Source organism: Peromyscus maniculatus, chromosome 8 (assembly GCF_049852395.1).
Source record: "Peromyscus maniculatus bairdii isolate BWxNUB_F1_BW_parent chromosome 8, HU_Pman_BW_mat_3.1, whole genome shotgun sequence".
Taxonomy (NCBI): Eukaryota; Metazoa; Chordata; class Mammalia; order Rodentia; family Cricetidae; genus Peromyscus; species Peromyscus maniculatus.
The window spans coordinates 81842057-81856940 of NC_134859.1; the positions used below are offsets into that span (position 1 = coordinate 81842057).

The following is a 14884-nucleotide window of genomic DNA, read 5'->3' on the forward strand; positions in this document are numbered from 1 at the left end:
AAGAAAGAAAGAAAGAAAGAAAGAAAGAAAGAAAGAAAGAAAGAAAGAAAGAAAGAAAGAAAGAAAGAAAGAAAGAAAGAAAGAGGAGTTAATAATCCAGTCAAGCCTCATGATCAGATCCAGGGAGCTTGAGAACAGCAAAACTGGAAGAGTCCCAATGGCCAGTTGGTGGCCTCTGGGGATTCTCAGAGGGGGACATGGAGGACACAGTGACATCTACTGAGAAGGTGACACCAGAATCAATAGGTGAACACAGCAGCCGGTATTTATTCTTGGGTGCTGACCCCAAGCGCCGTCCCCCCACTACCCCATCCATCTGCCTGTCTGGAGCAGGAGGTCCAAGTCGGCTAGCAGCTGGAATCAGCGGTGGACGTAGTCACAGGTCAGCGGCTCTGAGGGGTGCAGCTGGAACTGAACTAAACGAGAAGGACATGTGGGAAGGGTTGAGGGTACCAAACTCCTGTCTCCCTTATCCTGACCCTCTGGTCCTGCGTGCTTGGCAGTTGTGGGGCACTGCTGTGCACCCTGCCTATGGGAGCGGCAAGTCAGTGTGACCCCCTACATCCCACCCCGTGCCCCTGCCTTGAGATAGAGCCTCCCTTATTTCTCGGTTAGAGGATGGCGCTGCCCAGCCAGACCCACCTGGCAGGGCTCTCAGTGCTGGTCCAGGATGAGGGGCACCTGTGCGCTGTCCACTCGAGGAGGCAGCCGCTCTCCCGTGCGTACGTTGAACATGGGTAAGGTAGAAAGAGGCCGAGGCACCTCACGGCTGGCTGCCATCTGCCGAAGCTCTTCCGTATTCCCGTGGATGGTGCAATGGTGAACCATCTGGATGCTGGAGACAAAGCAGAAGATCATCAGCTCTTGAAACGAGCCTCTAGGGTCCAGCCTGGCACTGTCTCAGAGCCACCCTGCAGTCTGCCTACCAGGTCTGGTTGTAGGGGCACCTAAACACAGGATGTAAGTGCAGGGGGAAATGGGGAATTCACTGGGGCCTGCTTGTGCCCAGTGACTGAGACAAAGCTCAGGGTGCAGACAACCTAGATTTAAAGCTCTGTGTTGTTGGCTTAACCCCTTTGTGCCTCCACTTCCTCCAAGTGTAAAACACAGATGATAATGGTAACTCTCCTCCTAGACTGTTATGCAAAGTAAGGAAAATACAGCTGGGGGTTTGGAATAGTGGCCCGCATAGGTAACACACGAGATGCCAAGGCAGGAGCAGATACCCACATGGAGCATATATTTGCAGAAGCTGGTACTGGCTGGGATTTCTAAGTCTAGTGTTCTGGTTTGTTTGTTTGTTTGTTTGTTTGTTTTAAGACTTAGGTAGCCTGAGCTTCAAACTCAATACTTACAGAGGATGACCTTGAACTCCTGATCCACCAGCTTCCACCTCCCAAGTGCTAGGATCACTGGGATGTGCCACCATACTCAGTGTACATATGTGTGATAAACCCAGCATGCTGCACATACTAGACAAGTGTCCTCCCACCTGGCCTCCTCCTCAGCTGTATGATGTCTTTATATTCCGACGGTCTTCTCAGTTCCTTCTAGAATTCGGCAGCCTCCCTCAGTACCAACTCCAAACACCAGGACTAACTCTCTCACCTTCCTCCTGTCTTTTGTTAGTCTGGCTATCCGGCTCATTCCTTCACCTCCTCTTATCTCCCAGACCTCCACCCTTCTGGGAATACCTTCCCCGTGTCCCATCAAGCTCTGGATCTCATTATCTGGGCTCCTTGAACTTGATCTCTGTTCCTTTGTGCCTGCCCCCCTCTGCCCCATACCTGCCTCCCTGTCTCTCTTTCAGACCAGAGCTCCCTGAGCTGTTCCCAGCTCCACCCTCAGCAACTTGGAAACCCCTACTGCAGGGCGTGGCCACACCCATCAGGCCTTTCCTGAACTCCAGCTTCAGGTCCTGATTTAATCACATGTGACAGACTGTCCTTGGTCCTTGCCTTCTGTCATCCAGGGGCAAGCTGCAGTGTGTCTGAGCAGAGGCTGGCACGGGAGCAAAGCCTTGGTTTTTCACTGAAGCTTCAGCTGCTTACTGCTTTGTGACATTTGGCAACTTGCTAACCCTCTCTGTGGCATTATTATAGGAAGCTATATTTTACTATAGCAAGCCCAGCGGTGAATTTTACCTCCAGGGGAAGTTGTTTTCAAGCCTAATTTATATGAATCCACCTTATTTGTTGGCTTAGTCTGGTGACATTTTCCCAAACTCGCGATCATCAAATCAGAGCAGAGATTTCTCTTTGTAAACAATGTTTTTTGTTTTTTTTTTTTCCTGCTAGGATTAAGGCTGAGGCAGGAAGAGTGTGAGTTTGAGGCCAGCTTGGGCTGCACAAGGAAGCTATATCAAAAACAGTTTTTAAAAATAGAATTGGGCTGGGCGGTTGTGGCACACACCTTTAAGCCCAGCACTTGGGAGGCAGAGCCAGGCGGATCTCTGTGAGTTCGAGGCCAACCTGGTCTACAGAGAGAGATCCAGGACAGGAACCAAAACTGCACAGAAAAACCCTGTCTTGGGGGGAAAAAATAGAATTGGGTTTTCTTAGGGAAACCAGGCTCCAGGCAGGCTAAAGAATGCCTCTTCCCTTGTCATTTGATTACTAATAAGGTAGTGGACCACAGCTGCAGTTAAGAGCCTGAGGCTGGAGAGATGGTTCAGAGGTTAAGAGCACTGGCTGCTCTTCCAGGGGACCTGAGTTCAAATCCGCACAACCACATGGTGGCTCACAACCATCTCTAGTGGAATCTGATGCCCTCTTCCGGCATAAAGGTGTACATGCAAATATTGTGCTCATATACATAAAATAAATAAATCTTTAAAAAAGGCGGGGGGCGGGGGGTAGAGCTGAGGGATTAGACCACTGAAAGACAGGCAGGCCTCCTGGAGAAGAGTCGGTGCTCCCCTTGGAAGTGACACTGAGCACCCACTGGCCAGGAAAAGAAGTGAGGTCACTGTCTAAGGCCAGGCAGAGTTAGATAAGCTCCTAAATGTGGAATCTGACAAACTGAGTTGTCAGAAACACAACTTTTCATCCCTGGGGGAGGAGACCCTGTAGAGGGGAGAGAGCAAGAAGTGTGTGGATGCTAAGAGAGGCCAGTGTGGCAAGTGTGTCCCCCAAGGCAGGAAAGGCCCTTACAAGCAGCCCCTCCCCCTCCAGCTCCACATCCAGGTCTCATCACTCTTGTAATGCACAGGTAGAACAATTTCCCCAAGCCGGGCGGTGGTGGCGCACACCTTTAATCCCAGCACTGGGGAGGCAGAGGCAGGCAGATCTCTGTGAGTTCGTGGGCAGCCTGGTCTAGAGAATGAGATCCAGGACAGGCTTCAAAGCTACACAAAGAAACCCTGTCTTGAAAAACAAACAAACAAACAAGAAAAGAGAAGAAAAGAGAAGAGAAGAGAAGAGAAGAGAAGAGAAGAGAAGAGAAGAGAAGAGAAGAGAAGAGAAGAGAAGAGAAGAGAAGAGAAATCTCCCTAAGAAGAGCAGATGAGCAGACATCAAATCCAGAGGCGCCTTCCCAAGAGGCTTCATGTAAGTACTCCAGGCCAAGGCACTGTCACGTACAAACACAAACCCACAGACACACGCACACACGTGTGGTCACAGGTCTCTCCTACACCTACTCCACCACCAACGGACATTCTGCCCCCAAACACAGAGGCCCACAGGGCAATGCCACTGGGGCCTGGAGAACTCTGTGACCAGTCAGATCTGCTGCCAGTGAGAAAGTCACCAGGCAGCAAAGTCACTGCTTGTGGCTAGTTTGAAAAGTGGCAGACATTGATGTAGGTAAAATAACTGTATCTGGTAGAACTAAATCAGCACAAAAGTCAGGCCAGCCCAGGATGCTCGAACACAGGGCAAAATTATTGGTTACAATCAAGAGGAGAGCAGGTCTCCCTGACATCAGAGGTACAAACTGAACCAAGAAAGCTAGAAGTGGCAAAAAAAAAAAAAAAAAAAAAAAAAAACCACTGGTCACAAGAGAAAAGTCACAATGTCAGTGACACAAGTGATTAAGTCTGTCACAGCCCACAAAAAAAACTTATAAAAAAATCCTCTTGTGAAATGTCAAAATTATTGATCTCAGTGGAAGAGATCTATAAAGCAAAAACAAATAAAAGACATAAAACCCAGTCAGGCATGGTGTCGAATGCCTTTAATCCCACCCAATACTCAGAAGGCAGAGGCAGGTGGATCTCTGTGAGTCCAAGGCCAGCCTGGTCTACATAATAGAGAGACCCTATCTCAAAAAAACGAAAACAAAGCCCAAAACCTTTCTTTTTTTTTCTTTTTGGTTTTGAGACAGGCTTTCATGGAACCCAGAATGGCCTTTGAGGGAGGCGAGGTGGAGATCCTCCGGCCTCCACTCCTACGGTGCTGGGATTACAGGCATGGACCAACACACCCAGTTTAATAAAGCATTTTACCAGTTTCATATGGAAGACTGGTTAATTTAATAAATCGAGGAATTGCATTTTACTCTGAAAATTATGTAATCTCCTTTAAAAAGTATGATTATAATTCTTATGTTTAAAATGTATTGGAAGAGTTCAGGTGGTAAAGTGTCTGCCTAGCACGCACGAAGCCCTGGGTTCAACCCCAGCGCCACACAAGCTGCATGTGGTGGCACATCCGTAATTTCTAGCACTCAGGAAGGCGAAGGTAGGAGAATCAGAAGTTCAAGGTTATTTTCAGCTGTATATTGAGGCTAGCACTCTACCTCAAAAAATAAACAAATGTGGCCAGGCATGGTGGCACACACCTTAATCCCAGGACTCCAGAGGCAGAGGCAGGGGCAGGTGGATCTCTGTGACTTTGAATCCAACCTAGCACATATAGGGAACTCCTGCCCATCAAGGGCTATATAGTTTGATCCTGTCATGGCTATCAGTGGTGGCGCACACCTTTAATCCCAGCACTCGGGAGGCAGAGGCAGGAGGATCACTGGGAGTTCGAGGCAAGCAAGCCTGGTCTACAGAGTAAGTTCTGGGACAGCCAAGATTGTTACACAAACTGTCTCAACCCCTACCCCCCAAAAAAGCTGACCCTGTCTCAAAATAATAAACACAAAATATTAGCATTTTTACACTCAGAGACACAAAGACACAATGAGCAGAAGATGTTGGCAATTCAGGGGTGGATTTAAAAGTGAGGGCTTGAGTTAGGAAGATAGTTCAGTGATGAGACACTTGCCTAGTACACAGCACCACTAACTGACTAACTAAAGGTCCTGGAATTGGTTCAGAAATGTACACGTCACATATGCACGGGCATTCCCTGTGTGGGCTCACCCTGCTACAGCTCTCAACTGAAGGGCATCTGGCACATCAGATGTCCCCACTGTCTCATGCCTCTGAGCTTCCCAAGAAGAGACAGTGGGTCTGCTATGACCCCCACAGGATTCTGCCCACCTCACAATGGCCTCCTGAGGTCATAGCGGAGATAACTTCACCAGCCCCTGAGCCCACAGCACAAGTCTGCTGAGGCCAACCGTGGGTGATCATCCTCGGTCCTCCCTCTGGCCACCCAGAAGAGGAGCCTCTGAGGGAAGCAGAAGCCAGAACACAGCTCGCCCACTACTGAGAGTAGCCCGGCGGATACTTCCAGCCGCCACCCTGGAGGTCTTAGCATCCAGTGCCCTGCAGTCATCCCCGGGAGAGATGCAGAGAGACACATTGCTGGTGTCACCATCTACAGCCCCAAATTCTGCGGTGGCTGTAGACCAAGATGCCAGCACATCAGACGACCCAAGCAAGAGTGAGACGGGGCCCTACACCTGTCCCCAAACCGTGCGGAAGCCCAGCATGTCGAAGGTGATTCTGAGGGCTGTGGCTGACAAGGGGTTGCACAGACGTGTGTCCCTTGTTGCCTTGAAGAAAGCTGTGAGCACCACAGGCTACAATATGGCCCACAACAGCTGGCGCTTCAAGCGTGCGGTCGAGAATCTAGTGAAGAAAGGCATGCTCAAGCAGGTAACTGGCAAGGGTGCCTCAGGCTCTTTCCGCCTGGGCAAGAAGCAAGCCTTCAAGTCCAAGCGCAAGGCCAAGAGACGCCAGCGGAGGCAGCGGAGGCAGAAGCCTAGGCAGCGCCGGTCTGGACCACGCCAGTCACTACTAGGCTCTGGAAAGAGCCATAAAGGGCTTTTCAAGGGAGTTCGTAGGGGGGCCAGAGGCCGCCGCCATTAATAAGGCAGGTTAGGCGGGGTACCAGGCTTGCCACAAGCTCAGTGAGATGGAAATAAAAGCCCAACTTATTTCACAACTGTCTTCTGGAATCTTTGGGGTTCAGAGGGTGGGAAAATTAGGCCAGGGGCTGAGGGGCACAGGGTGGGGGAGGAGGCCATGGATGATAGGAGGAATCTGAGGCAGAATAAGATGGGCTTGGAAAGATACGGTAGGATTCAAAGCATCCATTGCCATCCACTAGGCCAGCCACATCCTCTAACACATGGAGAATCAGAGGCCAGATGTCTGGTTCACAGCGGGGGAAAGCAGAGGGAGGGAGGGAGGGAGGGAGGGAGGGAAGGGGAGGGAGGGAGGGAGGGAAGGAAAGATGGAGGGAAGAAGGAATGGAGGGAGGGAAGGAAAGATGGAAAGGAGGGAGGGAGGGGAGGAGGGGGGAGGGAGGGAGGGAGGGAAGGAAGGAAAGATGGAGAGGAGGGAGGGAGGGGAGGAGGGAAGTAGGGAGGGATGGAAGGAAGGAGGGTTGGAGGGAGGAAAGGAAAGATGGAGGGAGAGAAGGAGGGAGGGAGGGGGAAGTGGGAAATGGGGAGATGAGGGAAAGAGAGAAAAGGAGGGAAGGAAGGAAGGGGCAGGATGGAGAAGAGCGAAGGAGGAGGAGAGAGGAAAAAGGGATCCACACGGGGAGCCGCTTGCCGCCTCTCAAGCCCTGTCCTCGGTGCAGGGGCAGATCCCCTTCCCTGCGCTGTGCCACAATAGCCTCTTCTATGACCAGAACACAGGAGGACAAGGTCAGGACATGGGCTTAGCCTCCAGCCAGCCCAGGGCCAACCCTCAGAGGTCACTGCTGCTCATAAAGAGTGAAGGGTCCAATTCAACAGTCCAGGGGAGGGGAGCATCCCCTATCCAACCTCCCCCCCCCCCGTCTTCGCTTTACTCACTCAGAGGTGGCCATGTCTCTCTTCAGCCTGTGGAAAAATGGAGGGGGGGGGCAGTCAACACAAGTGCGGCTTTGCCCCACGGTGTCCCGAGAGCTCCCGGGTAGGAATCTCATGTGCTTAGATTCAGAATCGCTCCTAGTCCCAAGCCAGACAAGAGTGGACCTCCATCTGCCTAGAAAGGGGGCCCCACATTCCTCTTACAGTTGAGAATCCCATTCCCTGAGAAGTATGGCTCCCCCAGTCTCAGGGTGGTCCCTTAGATGTGCCAGGCTTCTGCTCCCCCTGGCCAGCAAGCACACTCACCGTCCTTCACGCCGGCAGCACATGACATAAGCCAGCAGCAGGGTGAGCAGTAGCGCCACCAGCAGAGGCACCAAGAGGGTGACCAAGGCATCTGCCAGGAAGTCTTGGCCTGTGGCCTCAGTGGGTGGGCAGAAAAATGGGTCATGCTCCAGGATCCCGTCACCTGGAGTAGGCACCTCATCCAGGGGCTCCGGCACCGACCTGTCCACCTGTGTAGAGTCCAGAGCTGACCCAGGAGTAGTAGCTCAATGGGCACACGGGACACTGTCCCACAGGAAACATGGCAACCACCAATCTGTCGACCCCATATAACCACAGGCCTTCTTCCTGCCTGCCTTCCCTAGCCCATGAGACTACAGGATGGACACTGGATGAGGGGCCAGGAGAAGCCAGTTCCAGGAGAAGCAGGGATGTACAACAGTTAGTATTGGTGCTACGTTTGGACTGCCTGAGTGTGAACTCGGGGTCAGGCTAGTGCTTCATGGGGGTGAATTGCCTCAACGTGGTCAGTGAATTCAGAATGATGATAAGTGTGCTTATTCCTGCAGTGAACCATGGTGGTGAAGAGACCTGGGGGTGAGCACACAGCCTTCAGTAGGCTGCCCATGACCAGTGCTAGCCCCTGACCCTGATGGAGTCCCCTGTTGCTGGTTCCCGGGAGCTGTACACCAGCAGTTTCCAGTCAGGGATCAGGATCCCTAGGGTCCCTTGAAACATCACCAAGAGCCCAATGAGTCTCTTATTGCAGGCAGCCTTGTTTGGTGGCACTTCCTCCGAAAGCAGACAGGGCTGTCACACGGATGCCCTTGCTGGAGTTCTAACTTAGGAATTCTTGGTAGTTTCAGCTGTTGGGCTGAGCAGACCAGGGACTCAGAGCTGGAGCGTCCAGATGTGGACTGTAAGCTTTGTCGCCCTCTTGTGGCAGGAAATAGAACTTTGTGTGTGTGTGTGTGTGTGTGTGTGTGTCCATGACAGAGACCCCAGACTGATTCTGAGACGCAAACTGACCCTATCAGAGAAAAAAAGCTGGGCTAGAGAAATCATAGATAGAGAGGACTTGATGAGGACTGTACCCTAAACCCAAACCCCAGAACCAGGATCCCTTCTCACCAGAGATACATTGCACCAGTCAACACGGAAATGGGGTGCCAAGTTGTCATAGCAGGACAGTAATGGAGGCTGTCCCTGGGCACAACGGGCAGAGCTGTCCGGTGATGCCACCATCTTCAGGCAGGTGGAGAAGGGTGTGGCAGAGCCCACCTTGATGTATACCCTGAGGCAGAAAGAAGCCACCGTCAGCACAGTGGAAGAGGGTAGGGCACCTCTCTGTCAGGGAGAGGTGAAGGTGTCCTGACAGTAGGCAAGGACCTGGGCGAGGGCAGGGCTGGCCCATGGGAGACACATGAGGGCCTGATGGGAGCGGTCACAGCCCCCCAAGACCTGAGACCAAGTCAGAGCACCCCACTCGTTATGCACCCCAGAAATGACTTTTAACAGATGGATCTCAGATGTCCTCATGGGGTATCAGCAAGTACAGACTTCAGGGTGATGAGGGTTTGAGCCCAGGAAGGAGATGGAAGGGGAGGGAAGCAAAGAGAGATCAACCTGATGAAGGCATGCCACGGTGGTAATCAGGAAATCAGGGAGGTGGCTATTTTGGGTCCATTCCCCAGCCAGCCAGGAAGCCCTCCCGGATTGCCCCCTTACCCTTCCTTCCGGCCCTCGATGGGAAGAGGGACGCGACCTCCACGGTCCAAGGCAGAAGTGATGTTGAGCAACTGGAGCTCCCCTGGCTCCCAGAGTCCCCCCAAGGCGGTGAGGAAGCGGCTGGCAGGGGTGGAGGGCAGCACTTCCTCCACATCATGGCTGCGCACCAGGAACTCGGCTTGGTATGGCAACCGGGGACCTGGGGAGGCCAAGTCAGCACTCAGTTGGGCCCCACCCTGTGCTCGGTTCTCCAGGTGCTTCCTAAACCTCCTCGGAGTTTTCCCATATTCCGCACACCACCTCTGCTCCAACAGCCTGTGTACAACACAGGCCTTAAGTTCCCTTTCCCAACACTGCGGCCAACGGCCAACGACTGCCTAATGCCCTGCAGCCTGCGGGCAGCTCAGTTACACAGGTGAGGACAGACCTCCCTCCAGAGCTCCTTCCCTAAAGCTATCAATGCCCCGCCGCGCTGCATCTGCCCTGATGCCCCCTCTCCGGGGTGCCGCGCTCCCCACTGCTTCCCAACACTCTTCAAGATTGGCACCAGTGGAGGAATGGAATAGGGATGGAGGTACCTTCAGGGTCCTCAATCAGCAGCAGCAGCCGCTGTCTAGTGGTGTCAAAGCTGTCGCGATTGTAGGCTGTGACCTGGGGGAATGGAAAGAGGGCGGAGGACAGGGGCTAAGGGGAAGCGGGTATACATGGAGTGTATGCAAATTATATGTAAATAAGCATGCATAAACCCCCCAGTCCCACTGGCAGGGCTAGTCCTAGGAGGACCCAGTGGCCACCCCCAGGGGGTCTGGATGTTTCTGGCCGCCGCCGGCACCTCGATGACCTGGCGCCCACGATCTTCCGGAGTGGGAGTGCCATAGAGGAAGCCAGGGTTATAGGGACTGCGCTGTGTGTAGCGCAACCACCGGGGCAGGTCTGGATGTCCCTGGAGGTGGGCCTGGTAGGTGAGTCGGACGGTAGGTGGCACCGCTGACGGAAGAAACAAGAGGAGATTGGGAATTGGAGACAGGACAGGCGATCGGGATTGGCACACTCCAGCCCATCTGGCCCCTCGCTCACCGATGTGTTCTGGCAGGCGCAGGAAGGTGGCATGTTCCAAAGGGTGCACAAACACACGGCCCACGAGTGGGTACAAGGTGGTCTGCTGGGCTGTGGTGTCCCTCAGCCCTGCCAGAAGACCTGTGGGGGACCCCATAAACCCCAAACACACAGCTTCAGTCACAGGCAGGAGGCGAGCTCCCTTCCTCACAGTGGTCCTGATGTTCTGAGAGCTGAGGTCTCCTGGCTGGCTCCAAGTGGTGGGGTGCAGACCCTGCTCTGATGCATAGTTTAGAGGGTAACAAGCCCCAGACTTTCGTTGGCTTTGGATTCATGGGAGGGACCCCCAGCCATCATTTCAGTCCATGTTTTGGGCCCACAGTGGGAGGGGACTGATGTCTGGCTGAGAAAGGTGTTGTATGCTGTCTGTGTTCAGGTTACTTGAAAAAAGAACCCCATGTTGAATGTCTGGGAAGCTGGAGATAGAGAGGACCCTCAGAAAAGGGGTAACCACGACGAGGCCCCCAACTCCCAGAGAAGAACACAGAACAGGGTCTACAATGTAGGCCAATAGGAGCCCAGCAAAGTGGACTCACCCAGGCTGCCTCCTCCTTCCCTCTTAATGCCAAATTTAGCCTGTCTGCCAGAAGTAGCGTCCCAGCCAGCTCATTAAAGGGCCCATGACCTCTTCCCTTGTCCTGCCATGTCCACCCAGGGCTCTAGGACACCCCTGCCCTCAAAGCTCGCAGTCCCCATCCTCCAGAGCCCAGCTCCCAGTCCCTGGATCCTCGAGTGACTTATCATTACCCCACCCCCCAAAACCCTCTAGGTCCTGTTTCACCCACCCCAAACCCCTCTTCTGAGGACCCCCCCCACTCTTCTTCCTCATAACCTCTAAATTCCACCCCTCATTCTGTCCCTTCCCCTGAAGAAGATCCCCGACTTGCCCACAAGGAGAGGAATCCAAGTCAGCACGGCTGCCATGGCTGCCCCAGCCTAGCCAGCCCTGTGAGTGACAGAGACAGGGGCTGGAGCAGAAGAGGGAGGGGCGGGGAGGGGGAGGAGGTGTGTCAGAGCAGCTGGGAACAGCCTGGCCCGGAGTGAGCACTGAATCTGGCACAGACGCTGTCCTCACACACTGTGTCCCCCAGCTGTTTCCTGGTGACCACAGTGGGCTTTATTTTGTGTGTATGTTTCTTTTTTTTTTTTAATATCATATATTTGATGCATTATCCTGCGCTTTACTTGTTTCTTTTTTTATTTTGTTATTGTGTGTGTTTGTGTGTTTCCTGCACATACGTCTGTGCACCACCTGAATACAGTGGCTCCCAGAGGCCAGAAGGGGGAACTGGACATCTGATACCCTAGAACTGGAGTTACACGTGGTGGTGAGCAGCCATGCGGGTGCCAGAAATTGAACTCGGATCTTCTGGAAGAGTAGTCAGAGCTCTTACCCACTGAGCTACCCTCGTTTTTGTTTTATGAGACAGTCTCATGTAGCCCAGGCTGGCGTCAAATTTGCTATGTAGTGAAGATGGCCTTAAACTACGTCTATTTCTCCTCCTGCCTCCATCTCCTGAGTGCTGAGATGGCAGGTACGCCCCATGCTCGGCAATGCTGGGGACTGGACCCGGGACTCTGTGTATGTTAGTCAAGGACTCCATAAACTGAGCTACATTCACAGCCTTGTTGTTTTTTGTTTTTTGGGTTTTTTTGGTTTTGTTGTTGTTGTTGTTTGTTTGTTTGGTTGGTTGGTTGGTTGGTTTTTTGAGACAGGGTTTCTCCGTGTAACAATTCTGGTTATCCTAGAACTACATTTGTAGACTGGGCTGGCCTCAAACTCACAGAGATCTGCCTGCCTCTGGCTCCCAAGTGCTGGGATTAAAGGAGTGTGCCACCACACCAACCCAAAATGTATTTGTTTATACATATGGGTGTTTTGTCTGCACACAAGAGGAAAGCATTGGATCACACATGTCTACAGCTGTAGTCTATTTGAGCTGCCATGTGGGTGCTGGGAATTGAACTCAGGATTTCAGGAAAAGCACTCAGTGCTTCTAATTACTGAGCCATCTCTTCAGCCCCTCAGCATGTTTTCTAAACCACCAATCTGGCTACTTGGGCCCTCTCTTAAATTTTTAGGATTTATTTTTATTTTGAGTGTATGAGTAATTGCCTGCATGTGTGTTTATGTATGACATGCATGCTTGGTGCCCATGGAGATCAGAAGAGGGAGCCAAATGCCCTGGAATTGAAGAAACAGTAGGTGGATGTTGGAAACTGTCCTTTGCAAGAACAGTCAGTGCTCTTAACCACTGAGCCATTTCTTCAGACCCGCCCCCTTTTAAAATCTCAGTGACTCCCATTGCCTTTGAGTTCCCAGCTCATATCCAGTGGAGGACTTTCTGGCCCTTCCTCTATCTGGCCATTTTGTCTAGAACCCCATCCCCACCCCCATACATCTCCAGTCTCTGGCCCTCCCTCTGCCCTTGCCTAGCTTAATATGTCTTCTTAGTCTCCTGGCACCCGTCCAAGCTGTTCCCTCTGCCTCGTATTCCCTTCCTGCCTTGTCCCTTGGGCAGACTTTGATCAGACTGCATGCACAAGTCCCCTCCTCCCTGAAGCCTTTCCTGTCCCTCCTCTTCCTAGGCTGGCTGCTTACGGAGGAGTCCACACACACGCACACATCTCTGTCAGCTCAGCCCCACAGCATCGTGGTGTGGAACAGGTGTTCTGGTCTCCTCATCTTACCACCTTCTTAGCCCTGAGCCTGACGTGGGGTCTAGCAACTAGTAAGTGCAGGGGGCTGGTTGATAACTTCCTTAACAGTTTCCCCCCAGTCCGAGCCCCAGACCAAGCATCTCCATATGAAGGCCTGGATGGAAAGAACCCAGATGGTACCGTCAGGTGGGGACAGGTAAGCCGAGGAGAGGCTCTCTGGCTCATGTAGCTGGAGCTCAGTGCACAGGCTTGGCGTCCCAGCTTGACAGTTCCTGTAGACTGTCTTATCACTCGCCCTCTCTAGGCCTGTTCTCACGACTATAAACTGCATGATTAGTGCTGGCCTCTGGGCACCGCCGTGCAGAATCCACACAAACACCCATGGTAGCATGTGTTCAGCCACCTGTATCATACAGGGATGAGAACATCCTGTCTGACTGGGGCTGGTGATGGTGGGAAGGACAGATGACCTGTTAGCTTCTGTGCCAAAATGCTTCCATGCATCTGTGGGCACTGACCCATTCTGTACCCACAGCAATGGCCGAGGTAGACGTTACTATAGCCCCCATTTAACAGTTGATAACACTGAGGCATGGCGGTTTCTAACGTCCTCCAAAGCCATGCTGCTGCTGATCGAATGCTCAGAAAGTGCATAACCCTGTGTCCAGCTCCCTCCTCGAGGTACTGGATGGTGGACACCACCGAGGAAGAAACAGTGCCCACCACTGCCAGCACCCCACAGTCTCAGCAGGCATGGCCCCAAGGCTCATGCGTCGCTTACCTCACCCCACCCTGAATGTCCCGGTCAGGCTTGCATTCAGGTGACTAGTGGGCAGGTTTTGTCCTTGTCCCATCTCTCTTCCCACCTGACCACCCTGCTTGTCCCTGGAGAGTCACAACATTCCCAGAGTCAGCATCCACGCAGGCTCCCAGGCAGGTGTTTGTCCCCGGGGTCACCTTGCCATCTCCTGCCTTCTCCGAGATGGAGGAGAGAGGAAAGGGGTGTGGAGGCAGAGCAAGAGTGGAAGGCGCGGAGAGTGGGCGGGGCTCGGAGCCGGCAGATGGCCCTGCCCTGCCCCTGCCTCCCGTGTGACGCCCTCCCCAGATGCCTTACTGCTATTTTTGGTGTCACTCGCTCGCACCCTCAGCTGCGTTAAGGCAGAGTGTGCTCCAGTGTCATCAACTCCCAAAGACGCAAGGTTCACAGGGGCCGGCCTCCCTCAGTGGAAAAGCTACAGCTACTTCTCTTCTCCTCTTCCCCAAGAGCACCCCCATTCAGGAGAGCCAGGGAATGTCCCAGGAATCCACCGGAGGCCCCCAAAGCTCCCAGGTCAGGAGCTGCTGCATTAAAACACCTCAGGCTGTTGGGATCTAGGGACTGGAAAGGTGTCGCAGAATCTTGAAACCTTTTTTTTTTTTTTTTTGAGAAATTTTTATTGATTGCTTTCTGTTTTAGGAAACTGGACCTGACTGTGCAGGCACGCTCCTTTAGTTCCAGCATGAAGGAGGCAAAGGCAGGCAGATCTCCGTAAGTTCAAGGCCAGCCAGGGCTACACAGTGAGGCCCTGTCTCAAAGGAAAAAGGGAGGGCTGGAAAGATTGCTCAGGCTGGGAGCACTTGCTGTCCTTCTGGAGGATCTGAATTCAGCTCCCAGCACCCACACAGGAAGTTCACAATCACCTGTAACTCCAATTCCAGGGGATTCAGCTAAGTGTGGCATACACACACACACACACACACACACACACACACACACACACACACTAAATTATTAACTTTCTTTTCATTTTATGTACATTGGTGCTTTGCCTGCATGTGTGTCTGTGTGAGGGTGTCAGATCTTGGAGTTACAGACAATTGTGAGCTGCCATATGGGGGCTGGGAACTGAACCATGTCCCCTAAAGAACAGTCAGTGCTCTTAACCACTGAGCCATCTCTCCAGCCTGGAAAAAAAAA

General features: G+C 52.7%; 2 protein-coding genes across 3 annotated transcripts; one reads left to right on the forward strand and one right to left on the reverse strand.

Moving 5' to 3' along the window:
• Nucleotides 1-247: 247 nt before the first annotated feature.
• On the reverse strand, nucleotides 248-13942 carry Sgca (sarcoglycan alpha). Of its 2 annotated transcripts, none has more exons than XM_076543189.1 (11): nucleotides 13709-13942; nucleotides 11154-11212; nucleotides 10228-10347; nucleotides 9983-10137; nucleotides 9729-9801; nucleotides 9151-9349; nucleotides 8554-8716; nucleotides 7444-7652; nucleotides 7141-7167; nucleotides 643-835; nucleotides 248-411 (listed from the first exon to the last, which is right to left on the reverse strand). In XM_076543189.1, exons 2-10 carry the CDS (start codon nucleotides 11188-11190, stop codon nucleotides 655-657), a joined length of 1164 nt encoding a protein of 387 aa, XP_076399304.1. In that variant the 5' UTR covers nucleotides 11191-11212; nucleotides 13709-13942; the 3' UTR covers nucleotides 248-411; nucleotides 643-654. The 2 variants fall into 2 exon arrangements, with proteins under 2 accessions (XP_076399304.1, XP_006972004.1); XM_006971942.4 differs by having other exon boundaries at nucleotides 248-416; nucleotides 13709-13939.
• LOC102913656 (histone H1.9) lies at nucleotides 5464-6281 on the forward strand. The gene has a single exon (XM_006971941.4). It carries the CDS (start codon nucleotides 5681-5683, stop codon nucleotides 6203-6205), a length of 525 nt encoding a protein of 174 aa, XP_006972003.1. The 5' UTR covers nucleotides 5464-5680; the 3' UTR covers nucleotides 6206-6281.
• Nucleotides 13943-14884: the final 942 nt, after the last annotated feature.